This window comes from Chelonia mydas, chromosome 9, assembly GCF_015237465.2.
Source record: "Chelonia mydas isolate rCheMyd1 chromosome 9, rCheMyd1.pri.v2, whole genome shotgun sequence".
NCBI classification, from domain to species: domain Eukaryota; kingdom Metazoa; phylum Chordata; order Testudines; family Cheloniidae; genus Chelonia; species Chelonia mydas.
This window is the reverse complement of record NC_057855.1, coordinates 48,176,463-48,190,426: the sequence shown is the minus strand read 5'-3', so window position 1 is coordinate 48,190,426 and position 13,964 is coordinate 48,176,463. Positions and strand designations below refer to the sequence as shown.

The 13,964-nt window shown below is 44.9% G+C and overlaps 1 protein-coding gene across 17 annotated transcripts in view; it reads right to left on the bottom strand.

Moving 5' to 3' along the window:
• The window catches only part of ARMC8 (armadillo repeat containing 8), a 179,896-nt gene extending 169,234 nt beyond the window's left edge, over window positions 1-10,662 (bottom strand). For 10 of the 17 annotated variants that reach the window (XM_037909429.2, XM_043523054.1, XM_043523056.1 and 7 more), the window contains exons 1-2: window positions 10,408-10,662; window positions 6,308-6,384 (exon numbers count right to left, since the gene is read on the bottom strand). In XM_037909429.2, coding sequence (XP_037765357.1) covers window positions 6,308-6,384; window positions 10,408-10,452 — 122 coding nt within the window. In that variant the 5' untranslated portion in view covers window positions 10,453-10,662. Of the gene's footprint in view, window positions 1-6,307; window positions 6,385-9,812 lie in introns of those variants that run through there. The other 7 variants (XM_037909427.2, XM_043523051.1, XM_043523049.1 and 4 more) reach the window with 4 other exon arrangements.
• Between the last annotated feature and the right edge of the window lie 3,302 nt (window positions 10,663-13,964).

Here is a 13,964-nt window from a genome sequence, read left to right as displayed (position 1 = left end):
AACAGAAGGTGATCCAATAAAAGATATTATCTCGCCCACCTTGTGTCTCTCATATCCTGAGATCAACACGGCTACAACAACACTGCAAACAGCCGCCTCTATGCCTCTGGTTCCCCAGCTGTAGAGTGGAAATAACAGCACTTTCCTACCTCACAGGGATATTATGAGAATAAATACATTAAGAGACTGTAAGGTGCTCAGATCATATGGTAGTGGAGGTTAGACAGTACCTAGGATAAGAAGGCAGGACTACTCCAAACAAGAGGCAGCTGTCTAATATAACAGTTCTACATCCCAGGCAAGCTCCTGTTGAAATGCTTAGTTTGCAATCTAATATGGTACAGAAAGTTACTGTTGTATACTAAAAACCACAAAGCACTCACTTGGATTTTTTACATTAGTTGCTTTTATTATACACATGATTCTCAATGAGTTTCAGGGAAGACCAGCAGTCTGTTACATTACCAGCTTCCAGACAACTCAATAGAACAAATTTCTTAACTTCTCTCAAACTGTATCAAGATGTAATTGATCTTAGACTTTGCAAATGCAGAAAGCATAAAAAATTCATTTTTGACTATTCAAAACCCTTCGAACTAGCAGAAAGGCAAGATACACAAGACCTCTAAGTTCAGTTCATGCATTTCACAACTCTAACCTTTCAGTAGTCGGATTAAGTAAAACTGTACCCCAATTTTTTTCAGATGGTTTCTCATCTTCAGTGTTCGCTATTAGAAAGTGCTCTATCCAAAGCAATGTTCAGACTGCCATTAAGGCCCTCTATTTTCACTCACTCACAGTTTTTTCAACAAAGTCTCACTTTACAGCCAAAGCGTTTCCATGTTGGACCTTTTGGGGGATTTAGATAAGGCAGGGGTGGGCAAACTTTTTGGTCCGAGGGCCACATTGGGGTTGCAAAACTGTATGGAGGGCTGGGTAGGGAAGGCTGTGCCTCCACAAACAGCCTGGCCCCTGCCCCCTATCTGCCCCCGCCCACTTCCCGCCCCCTGACTGCCCCCCCCTTAGAGCCCTCAACCCATCCAACCCCCCCCCCCCTCCTTGTCCCCTGACCGCCCCCGCCCGGGACCCCCCCGTGCCATGACAGGCCCCTGGGACTCCCAGGCCTATCCAACTCCCCCCGTTCCCTGTCTGCCCTGACCCCTATCCAACACCCCCTGCTCCCAGTCCCGACCCCATCCACACCCCCATCCCTGACAGGCCCCTTAGGGCTCCCACACCTTTTCAACACCCCCCCCCCCCGTTCCCTGTCCTCTGACTGCCCCCCCCAGAACCTCCACCCCCTGCTCCCTGTCCCCTGACTGCCCGCCCTTTATGCAACCCCCCTGCCCCTGCTCCCTTACCATGCCGCTCAGAGCGGCAGGAGCTTGCAGCCACGCTGCCCAGCAGGAGCGGCGGGACAGAGCGCTGGCAGAGCAGTGATGCTGCAGGGGAGGGGGGACAGCAGGGGAGGGGCCAGGGGCTAGCCTCCCCGGACAAGAGCTCAGAGGCCGGGCAAGACGGTCCCACGGGACGAATGTGGCCCGCGGGCTGTAGTTTGCCCATCTCTGAGATAAGGGCAAAACAACTGAAATGCCTTTTTTAAAAAAAAAAAAAACACATTAAAATAAACTTTAGAAGACTAAGTTTGCGTGTGTGTGTTCCTAACTGAAGGCTAGTCACCATGCCAACTAAGAAGGAGTTACTGTTAAGAAAACAATATTTGCACCAGGTGCACTAAAAAATTTCCACCAATCTTACAGTTACAGTGCAATCCATGGAATTATACATTTACAGACACAATTTTAACTGGATTTGCTTGTCAGTTTGTGTTTGCTTTTCTCTGTACCACTATTTAAGCAAGGTCAACAGAAAGATTAAGTGTTTTCGTCTCTTCCTGATTTTTCCCCCCTAAAAGCCAGGGAAAAACAAGGAAATTCTAGGCAGAACTGGTAGCTACTGTTGTCTAACACTTTTCCATTACAAAAACCTGTTTTTCAATTGTTTATAACTTTGCCAAGCTGTTCAGGTAAAAACTTTCCATAATGTACGTACGTACATACATACATACGTACGTACGTGTGTGTGTGGGTTTAGAAGCATTAGCACCTACAGGCTTTGGAACATGGACTTCAAATTTGGTGGGGTTTGCATTAGTGTCAGATGTTCCTGGCTTTTCCTTTCCCTATGAAAAATCCACCCAAATTTGACCAAGTTATATGCACATGCGCAGTGCTTCGTTAGAGGCTGGCAGCTCTGTTCTCCAAAAAATCTGCCTGCAATGAGCATGCTCCACTAGCAAGTCTGAAAAATTGGACAAGGGCTTGGGGGAGAGGGGGAGAGAGATAATAGGCACTTTATATAAGACAAAGCCCCAAATACTGAGACTGTCCCTATAAAATCGGGACATCTGTTCACCCTATGCCCCACACACACACAGTTCCTATGTCCCTAGTGGACACACAAGTTTCACTGAAGTCTGTGGCTGCTGCAAGTGCTCAGCATATCTTCTTCACAAATTCCGAAGCCAAAAGGGACCACTGTGATCAAGTAGTCTGACCTTCTGTGTAACACAGACCATAGAACTTCTCCAAAATAATTCTTAGAGCATATATTTTAGAAAAACATCCGATCTTGATTTAAGAATTACCAGTTATGGAGAATCCACCATAACCCTTGATAAACTACTCCACTGATTAACTACTCACTGTTATTTTACACCTTATTTCAAGCCAGAATTTGTCTAGCTTCAACTTTCAGCCATTGGGTCATGTTATACATTTCTCTGCTATACTGAAGAGCCTATTATCAAATATTTGTTACCCATCTAGACAATTAAAGACTAATCAAGTCACCCCTTATGCTCTTTGTTCAGCTAAATAGATTGAGCTCCTTCAGTCTGTCACTAAAAGGCATGTTTTCTAATCCTTTCATCATTCTTGAGGCTCTTCTCTGAACCTCTCTGATTTATCAGCATCCTTCCAGAACTGGGGAAACCAGAACTGGACACAGTATTGCAGCAGCGGTCACACCAGTGCCAAATACAGAGGTAATATAACCTCTCTACTCCTACTCGAGATTCCCCCATTTATGCATCCAAGGATTGCATTGGCTCATTTGGCACAGTGTGCTACTGGGAGCGCCTCATGTTCAGCTTGATTATCCATCAATATCCTCAATCCTTTTCAGAGTCTGTTTCCCAGGATAGAGTCCTCCATTCTGTAAGTGTAGACTACATTCTTTGTTCCTAGATGTATATGTTTACATTTAACCATATTAAAAAGCATATGGTTTGCTTGCACCTGCTTACCAAGCAATCCAGATCACCTGTATCAATGACCTATCCTCTTTATTATTAACCACTCCCCCATTTGTTGTGTCACCTGTAAACTATCAGTGATAATTTTATGTTTTCTTCCAGGTAATTAATAAAAATGTTAAATAGTATAGGGTCAAAAACCAATTCCTGTGGGAACCCAGTAAAAACACACCCACTCCACGATGATTCCCTGTTTACAATTATATTTAGAGACATATCAGTTAGCCAGTTTTTAATTAATTTAACATGTGCCATGTTAATTTGATATCGTTCTACTTTTTTTTAATTAACATATTGTGCGGTACCTCACGGAAGTCTAAGGCCTTGTCTACACTACAAAATTAAGTCAAGTCGACATATAGCCCCCACAGTAATTACAGCAGCCTTTCATGTCCATAGTGGCCCCTTCTGTTGGCAGTGCAGGTCCTCACCAGGAGCTCTTCCACCAACTGAAGTGAGGCATTGTAGAGCACTGACAGCCCCGTCTGGTGCTCACAGCCCAGAGCACCAGCCCCGCTTCTGAGGCTGCCAGTCTGGATCCCTGCTGTCGCCTCCCAGTGAGGGATTTGAGGGAGGGAGGGGAAGGAGAGCCCGACAGCCTCCCAGTGAGGGACTGGGGGAGAGGGGCAGAGAAGAACCCAAGACCAACAGCCTCCTGGTGAGAGATGCGGGGGGTCAGGCTGACATCCAACAGGCAATGTAATTACACCCTAACTTCATGGAACAAAGCATTACACCTCTCATGGAGGTGGAGTTATTAGGTCGCTATAGTGGGCGACTCACATCAGCGGGAGCACCATTGTAGTGTAGACACCTACAGAGTTCGGTCAACATAAGCTGTCTTACATCAACTTACCTCTGGAGCGTAGACCAGCCGTAAGTATATTACATCAACATGTTACCCTTCTCAGTCAAACTTATAATCTCATCAAAAAGAGATATCAAGTTAGTTTAACAAGATCTATTGTCCAAAAACCCATGTTGATTGGCATTAACTATATTACCCTCCTTTAAGTCTATATTCATCGAGTCCCATGTCAACTGCTCCATTATCTTATTTGGTGTTGATGTCAGACTGACAGGCCTATAATTACACAGGTCATCCCAATTACTCTTAAAATATTGGCATATTAGCTTTCTTCCAGTCTTCTGGAACTTTTCCAGGGTTCCAAGACCTTTTGAAAATGGACATCAATGCTCAAGCAAGATCTTCAGCCATCTCTCTTTTAAAAACCTCTTGGATACAAGTTACTTGGACCTACTGATTTAAAAATTTTAAAAGTATTGGCTGCCTCCACCACGCGGAGGCTACTGCTCTAATTTCAAGGCAGTCTCTTCCTTGAAGCTTTTCCCTCACACGTTGCTGCCAAGGCTCACAGCAACAGGCTCAGAAGAACTGGCTGTTTGGAGTAACAAGTTCAGGGGAGAAGTGTCCCCTGCTACCCCCCCAGCACAAGTGCCCAAAAGGTGGGGAAAGCAAGAGGTGAGATCCCAGATCCCCAAAGGCGATGGGTGGGTGAGAAAGGAGTGCTATAAGTACCATGGGGAGGAGTGTGGTGACAAAGAGGCAGGATGCAGTGTCCAGAATACAGGATTGACACAAGAAAAGTTTATAAAAGGGGTGGGGGTGTGGGGAGGACTGCCTACAGTGGGAACAAAGAGCTAATTTGACAAAAAGGAAGGAAACAAAATGCATTTATTTAAATTGTCTTTAACGCAATATTTAACTTCACTAACTGAAGAGCACATTCTGTAGTCAGACTAGATTGCAAGATTCACTTCTTGCCCATGAATTTTACTCCCAGCCCACAGCCTGAGTGAAAAGGTAATCAAGTCCTCACCACAGAATGAGTCTGATGCCTCTGATCTAGAGAAATGCTTTCGATGATTAGTTGAGTTATCCGAAGAGGCTGACTGCAATTTTTGCTTCTTTTTAGACAATTTTTTCCTTAGAGACTTATGGCAAAACTTGGCTAGAGAATGAGATGGGCTTGGGAAGGAACCATAAGTGAGACTGGACCTTGGTCTTCTCAAAAAGCAAGCGTGGGGGAAAGGAGAGTGCAGATGGAGTCTGATTCTTTGTCTTCACTCAGTATAGAAGAATCTGTAACATTTACACTGCATGATTTGGGGTAGGGAAGTGTGTCTTGATCCAAGTCAGAGTTGCTGTTTAAACAGAGAACAACTTGAGGCTTAAGAGCCAGATGGGAGCCTGAGGTGTTTCCAGTTCTATAAGAGCAGACTGACCCAAGAGGCAGTGCTGTAGTGTGTTTGTGGACTTTCAAGGTAGTAATCAACAGAGGGGCCAGGCATTAGCGCCAAGACACACTCTGGGACACATGAGAGAGAGTTGAAAGGCAAGGAGACAGCCTGTCCCAGGAAGTCAGTCCTGGGCAGCTCAAGGCCTTTTTTGCAGTGTTGCTGTGTAAAGGTGGAGGGATGAAGAATTTGTGGACCCAAGTGGAGACAGGAAACAACCTTATAGCATCAGTCAACAAACCCTGAAAGTTTTCCTTCAAAATCTTTCTATCAACACCTTCTCCCTACTACTACTGATGCTAGGCTAGAGGAAGAGAAAAAATAGATTCTGCGTGAGCAAGTTGAGAGAGACTTCCCTGTGTTGAGGCTGAGTCAGAAGGTCAATACAATGTTCTATACATACTAGCAAGGGAAGACTGTTGAAGCAGGGGGTGGACACATCTGCTGTGGTGATGGAATAAGGACAGCATTCTAATCAGACCTGAAAGAAGGGCACCTGCTGCTCTTCTGGTGATTGTGAGGCTGCGCTACCAACTATATGCACTACAAAGCGATAATATACTAAAATATGATTGTGTGTTTGTATTTGATCCATGTCATACTTTCCAAAATAAATTCATGTAGAAATTTGCAGAGTATCCCTTTCTTTCCCTTCAAGTGCAAAGCTGCTGGGTTTCAAGCAAACCTAGACTACTAATGATAGAACTTCAAACGCAAGTTCATATTACTTACATGACACCTTGCAGGACTTTCTGGGGATCAGGATCAAATAATCTGTCAACATAATGGCGACTGCTAGCAGTTACTTCCTACGGAGAAAAAGAGAATTTATATTTTGTCAATTCATGCAGTGGCAAATTCCAAATTAACAGCAATGCCCAATGAGACACAAAACTACAAAACCTACCAGACAAGATAGTGACAGAACTGCACGATCACATTCAAATGCATAATATTTACAACCAAACAACTTCTAAGTTAGGCATTAACACTGTGTGTGAGAGTGCAATTTTGAATGGGATGTGCTTATTTTGGTACTCATACATTGGGAATGAAAGGAATTGTATAGGCATTGTGTGGGCATTCTAATGTTTGTGTTTGAAGCAAATGAGTCATGTTTGGTCTAGATGTCAGGGTTGCCTTAATTTGTAATTTAACCACTTTTTTGTGGTTGAATGGAAAGGCAACACTTGCAGAACATTACCAGTTGGTTAACTTTTTTTTGTGGAAATATATTATAACCCCACACAGGAAAAAAGTTCATAAAACAGTTAAGGTTGCTCAAGAGGAATACCCACCGACATAAACCCTAAAAACAAGGGAGTGCTCAGTTAAGGTATCCTTCTTCAACACACCTTACCCTCACACATCACATTCGCCACTTTCATTGACAGAGTCTGCCTTTCTATAAATAAGTCCAACACACTCCAACACATACAGTAACAATACACACTGCATTCCTCACAAGACTAATTTAAAACTCTGATCCCAGAAACAACATATGTATCCGCTAAATATCTATGCGCCATTTATTTTCCCTTAAGATGTCCAAGGTTGGAAGTGCATTCAAGTGACTAGCATCCCAAATCAAAGGTGGGAGAAGGGAAGAAGGGAGGGAAAGCTTCCACTCCAAGTTCATGACGACATACAACAAAGTGTTTTTCTTTCATCTCAGCAAACTGTTCTCAACTTCCCAGAAAATTCATCAGGCCACAATAAAAGGTGGCCTAATTTTCAAAGGTGGAGAGCACGCAGAGATTCCACTGACTTTAATGGAATTTGCTGGTACTCAGCACTCCTGAAAGTCTGATGACTTATTTAGGCTTTCCTAAACTAACATGTAGAGTTAACTACAGGCATCCAGTTTGGAAGAATGGATGCCAACCTGGAAAAATGGTATTGTTTGCCAGCTGAGCCTATTCCCTTTATTAGGCTTCTCATATTCCTCCCCAATGACTTTCTTGAGGAATGAAAGGGAACTAAGTTCAGTCATGCTTTTTGAGTGGGGAAATATGTGCCCTTGGATTTAATTTACTCCTCTTTATCCAGCTGAATTTCAAGGATGTCCATTATCTTCCTCCCTACCATCTCATGACTATCTGGGAGAAGCGAAAAGAACCTAAAGGCCCCCTGCTTCATTATGCCACCTACATTCTACAGGAGTGCTTGCCTATCTGTCCCAAGGATGAAGCTTTTGAGAGTAGAACGGGCTCAATAGTAGACTTCCACCACCACCAGAAATATATCCAGAGCAAACCCTGTGTATAAATGCAAAATGAAGACCTCCCAATAAGTGCTGATTCTAATCTAGACTGTCCTTTAGCCTATTGACTAGTACTAACCCTTCCACACAAAGGTTAACTTGTTCACCCACTGCTGGGAGGAACATCTCATCACCAATATCCATAAGAATGAGTCTCTCAAACCTCCCCAGATTTTTCATAGCTATTGTTACCAGAATTTATTTGCTCATAGTTTCAAAATATATATCCTTCAATCTTGTAAGGAGTAGCGAACAAAAATGGTAATATAAAAAACAAATAGCAACTGGGGTATAACCTTGGCACTATTCTATTCAAACACAAGTAACACTTGCCTTCACACTGCTTAAAAGCTTAATAATCAAAATTAAAGACACAGATACTTCAGCTGTTACGGTACCCATTTCAGACTGGCAAGTAGGATTTTGGTTCACAGTGTTTTCAATTTAAGATGTGGGACAGTTGCATTTAGTAATAAACACTGTTACCCAGAGGTGAAGGGGCAATGTATTCCTTTATTTTGCCATTTAAATAAAAACACTGCCAATTATAACAAAAAAATCAAATAAATGCCACAACAGTATTTCCTTTTTCTCTAATCACAATCTTCCACTTTTTCTCAGCGCAATGGTGGGTGCACTAGAGTGCAACCACCATGGGTATTCTGTCTGTTACCTTCTCCCTTCAGACCAACAGGAAAAGGAAATGCTTTCATGCTACGACTCCTGGGTTTTTCCATTCTAAAACTCCAGTGCTGTAGAGGAAGGACATCATGTTGTCTACACCAACATGTCAGCATAGCAGCAGTGGATGAGCCTCTTCACAAGACAGCAGCAACATGGCCATCAGAAGAGCACTCAGAAGTGCTACAAAGAGCAGTCTTCAGTGACAAGACAAAATTAGTACTTGCCAGTGATGAGTGGGCAAGGGAGCTTCAAAAGCCCTGAACTGACAGCAGTTTTCATAAGCAAGGACCCTGCATCCCTATATATGGTGCAAAGTTTATAGCGAAACTGTGTAGATTCAACACCAATACAGGTAGAGGAAGGTAAAATGAATACTTTCTGAAAAAAGGAAGTAATACTACCATATCTGCATCGGGGGAAAAAAAAAAAAAACAACACTGAGAATTATATATATTGCAACAAAAAGAACCAGAGAATCCTGAATATTTAACATCCAAAACACTGATTTTTTTAAATTAGAGTATCCAACACAAAAAGTGTTAGTACACAAATACTGTTTTGGCTCTTACATCTTTCCCCACATCTAGCTATAAGATATCTATTAGCTACATAATAAAATACAAAAAGAAAAGGAGTACTTGTGGCACCTTAGAGACTAATCAATTTATTTGAGCATAAGCTTTCATGAGCTACAGCTCACTTCATAGCATGCATAAATAAGAAAATGCAGTGAGGATGTTTTATACACACAGACCATGAAAAAATGGGTGTTTATCACTTCAAAAGGTTTTGTTAAACCCTGGATTTGTGCTGGAAATGGCCCACCTTGATTATCATACACATTGTAAGGAGAGTGATCACTTTAGATAAGCTATTACCAGCAGGAGAGTGGGGTGGGGGGAGAGAAAACCTTTTGAAGTGATAAATACCCATTTTTTCATGGTCTGTGTGTATAAAACATCCCCACTGCATTTTCCACTTTATGCATCCGATGAAGTGAGCTGTAGCTCACGAAAGCTTATGCTCAAATAAATTGGTTAGTCTCTAAGGTGCCACAAGTACTCCTTTTCTTTTTGCGAATACAGACTAACACGGCTGCTACTCTGAAACCTAATAAAATACAGATACATACGCAAAAGGCATACATACACTAAGCTATAAGTTTTCTGTCTTCATTTAGTCACCATTTTCATTTCTTTATTCCTTTTTTCCCAACAAACACATTCTCTCCCTCTTTCATGCTATTTTCCAATTTGTCTAGTTTTATCTATTTCCTCTATCCTTTCTCACCTCTTCCGCATGTCTCATATGTGCTTCCCCATCTCTTTTCCCTTCAGTACGTCCCTCCTGGATCCTCCCCAGCTCCACAAGGGGGTGCCTTATCTTGCCTGGGGCTCGCCGTCCTCGGTAGTAGACGAAGAGCGAGGAGGGACGAGAAGGCGAACTGAGGTGGCTCGCTCTCCCCACCCTGGGCCCTGTGGTTTCTCCTGAGTCTCTCTCCCCCGCCGCCGGGATGCACAGGCGTCGGGCACTGGGCGGTCACACTCACACCAGGGGGCAGCTTCCTATCTCTGCACTGACAGGCCCAGGCCATGATGGCTGGCACAGCCAGGCCCCTGCCCGCGGGCCCAACAGGGCACGTCTGGGGGAGCGTCCCCGCCTGACAGCACCTAATGCTGCTCGCCTGGGACAGATCCACGCTGACCTCAGTAAAGAAGCCAGGGCCCCCGGCCGCCCGGAGAGGAAGGGCAGGGGGGAGCCAGAGCCCCCGGCCGCCCGCGCCCGCACTAGGACTCCGTCGCGTTTCCCCCTCCTGCATAACACCGCACAGGACAAGCCGCCGAGCGGGCTCCAGGGCCCCGCGGGGGAAGGGCCGGGCACTCACCGAGAGGACGCTCATGCGGAGCGGCGTCTCCAGCACACACGCCATCTTGGGGGCGCGCGCGGCAACGACGGCACCCAACCCCGCGCGAGGTGGCCAGCGCTACCGCCGCCGAGCCCGGCCCATCGCCGGGGGAGGGGGAGGGGGAGGGGGCGGGGGCGGTGCTAGCGCCTGGCACGGCCACAGGAGCCGCTCTAACAGATCGGCCAAATCCAAACTCTCCGCCTGTGGCCCAAACGGGTGCGCATGCGCCCACTGAGGCCGCCCGCGGGGGGGCCGGGCCGGAATTTTTCCTCCTGCGGGGGGGAGGGGGTTACAGTGTGCATGTGCCAGCAGCACCGCAGAGGGCTTTGAGGTACCATCTGACTCCCTGTTTTTGTGGATACAGACTAACAGGACTACCCCTCTGATATCTGGCAGGGCGGGGGAGCGCAGGGAGGGGAAATGGGAGCACTAGGGAGGAGGGAGCACAGGGATGTTGGGAGGGGAGCTCGGTGGGGAGGAGGCAGCGCAGGGAGGTGAGTAGGCGGAGAAAGGGAACCTACAGCGGGGAGTGAGCAGTGTGGTGAGGACGGAGGGGGAGGGAGCGCAGGTAGAGTGGGAGGAGGGAAGGGGTACAGGGAGATGGGGGTGGACTGGAAGGAAAGGGAGTGCAGGGAGGTGAGTGAGCACAGTTGGGTAAGGATGGAGGGCAGGGAGGGAGTGGGGATGGAAGGAGAGGGAGCACAAGGAGGTGAGCGGGGGGGGACAGATGCATAGTTTGAGCAAAAAATAAAAATACAGTATTAGATTCTGTGTACTATAGAAAACTAAAGTTAATTTAAAGGATTCTTATCCATTAACACAATTAGAAAATATCCTTGACACTGGAACACGTTCATTCTGGTTTTCTACACTGGATCTTGGCAAGAGAAAGAGATTCAAATGACAGGGAAAAGACCACTTTTACTGCAGGATAATGGCTGTGGCAAATTAATGACTTTTGGCTTGTGTAATTCCCTTACTAGCTTTGGGAGTCTTATGTAAAGAGCATTCCATGGAATGGCACTCTCAGCCTATCTCTAATAGCCGGAAGATATCTTGGTAAGTTCTAACACTTTTGAGCAGGAACTGATGCAGTTACAAATGGTCTGTGATAAGTTTGTGTGCCAATCTGAAACTGAAACCAAAAAAATACAAGCAGATTCAAAAAATAGCAGCCTGTCTTGGGGAACACATCAGGCATTTCCACGGACAATAAGAAAATTAGTCTGACGCCCCAGACACTTGCAGATGTGCAGAGTTTGGTAGGGCTCTGCTCATAGTACAGGTTCATTAATGGGTTTGCCAATAGAACTTAAAACCATTACATAGCTTAGGTGAAAAGTGAAACCATCACCATAGTGAAGGAGTACTTGTGGACCTTAGAGCCTAACAAATTTATTTGAGCATAAGCTTTCATGAGCTACAGCTCACTTCATCGGATGCATTCAGTGGAAAACAGTGGGGAGATTTATATACATAAAGAACATGAAACAATTGGTGTTACCATACACACTGTAACGAGAGTGATCACTTAAGGTGAGCTATTACCAGCAGGAGAGTGGGGGGGGGGGGGGGGGGGGGGGGGGGGGCGGGGGGGAGCGTGACCTTTTGTAGTGATTTGGCTTTCAGGGTAAATGACACTTGTGACCCATTTACTCTCAACCTACCTGCAATTCAAAACCCCTTTATATTAGATACACATGCTACTGCTTAGGAATGGAGGCAGTATTAGCACATGATAAAGGACTTAAAAGGGTAGTGACTTATTGGTTTAAACATTCCTTGTGTTGGACATAAGCTAAGAACTTTAGCAAACCTCTCATACAGAGTTCCAGAAAAACTATGTAGAAACACTAGAGTCCACAGAGCATATATTAAAAGGGGAACATTATACTCCACAGTTGATTAGCAGAGAGCAAGACTGGTTGCTCAGTGTTTTGGGGTCAGCTCCCCATTGTGTGTTGGCCATTTTTTGGTCACAATTCCAGGACTTCACTTCCTTTTTCAGCTTCTTGAGGTGTTCTCTGAATATCAACAGTTGGTCTATATGACCCAAAGGTACACTGGATGTACCTAGTTCTCAAGGCTTGTACCATTCCATGATATCTGGAGTTTTTGCTTGGCCTGACCATGTTTTAGGTGGATGATGCACACTTGTACCTGTGGGTACTGTGCACCAGTAAAGTCACATTGGAGCCATGCACACAAAATTGATAGTGAATTTGATCCTATAAAATCAGCACAGCAACCTTGAAACTGACTACCACCTAGTCATTTTACTGCTTTGCAGAGATTGCACCACCATCCATGAGACAGGCTACTTTCACTTGTGAAGCACTCATGCTACAGCAATACTGTATTGAGAGTAAAGGTTGAATGGTGTGCAGTAAATAAGGCAATAGGGCCACACACATTGAATGATGAGTGTGTATATATGTCTGCTCACAAAGCATCATCCATTCTGTGTCCTGAAAGAGGGACGGGTTTTATGGGAAAAAAAAACATGCAAGATTATGATAATGCATATGAACAAAGGGGCCCAGCTTAGGTTTCAGGTCCAGCTTTTGAGAATCCTTGATTTTGCAACCCTAACATTCAGATTCTGAAGCAGGCGTGTACAGTAATTAAGACTCTTTTACAGGATGTCCCGTGAACCTCTTTGTCCTACTCCTAGTCTCCTCCCTCCTCAACGCCACATCCCAGTCCTACGCCCTCCCCTGGCTCCACATCCCAGTCTCCCTGCTTACTACTCTGCTCAGGCCCACTTCCTCATCTGTCTGCATTCTAACCAGACTACTTCTCCTCCAATAGAGTCTGGGCCCTAGAAGGCAGAGCACTGCACACAAAAGAGACATTCTCCCTGCTCTCAGATCTACTACCTGGCAGCAGAGTGACCCCTGCAGTGAGAGCAGTGGCAGGGGAAGTCCTTCTCACCCCTGCTGCACTGGGATGGAGCTCAGTGTAAACTGAATCCTTGGAGAACTTAGCTGCCAAACTAAGAAGTTTGAGTATGTGCAAGCAACAGTTTTCAAAGGTTCATAACTCTGACAAATTTTCAGTGAAAGGCATATCACTAACAGTAAGGTAACCCCCTCAAATTTTAGCACCAAATGATGGAGGCACGAGAGCTTCAACAAAACAATTAAATTTAATGTGCAAAAACACACCCACAAATATAGGGCTAGAAGAGATATTGAGACATCTAGCCCATCCCCCTTGCACTGAGGCATGACCAAGTAAAACGTAGGTCATCCCTGACAGGTGTTTGTCTGAACTGTTCTTAAAAGCCTCCAGTGATAGCAGTTCCACAGCTTCTTTAAGTAACCTGTTCCTGTACTTTAACTATCCATAGATATTAGAAAAAGAAGTTCTAACTAACCTGAAACTCCCTTGTTGCAAACTAAGCCAATTATTTCTTGTCCCACCCTGAGTAGACATGAGAGAACAAAAGATTACTATCCTCTTCGACAACCTCTTACATATTTGAAGACTGTGTCCCTCAGCCTTCTCTTCTCTAGAAGAAACATGCTAGTTCT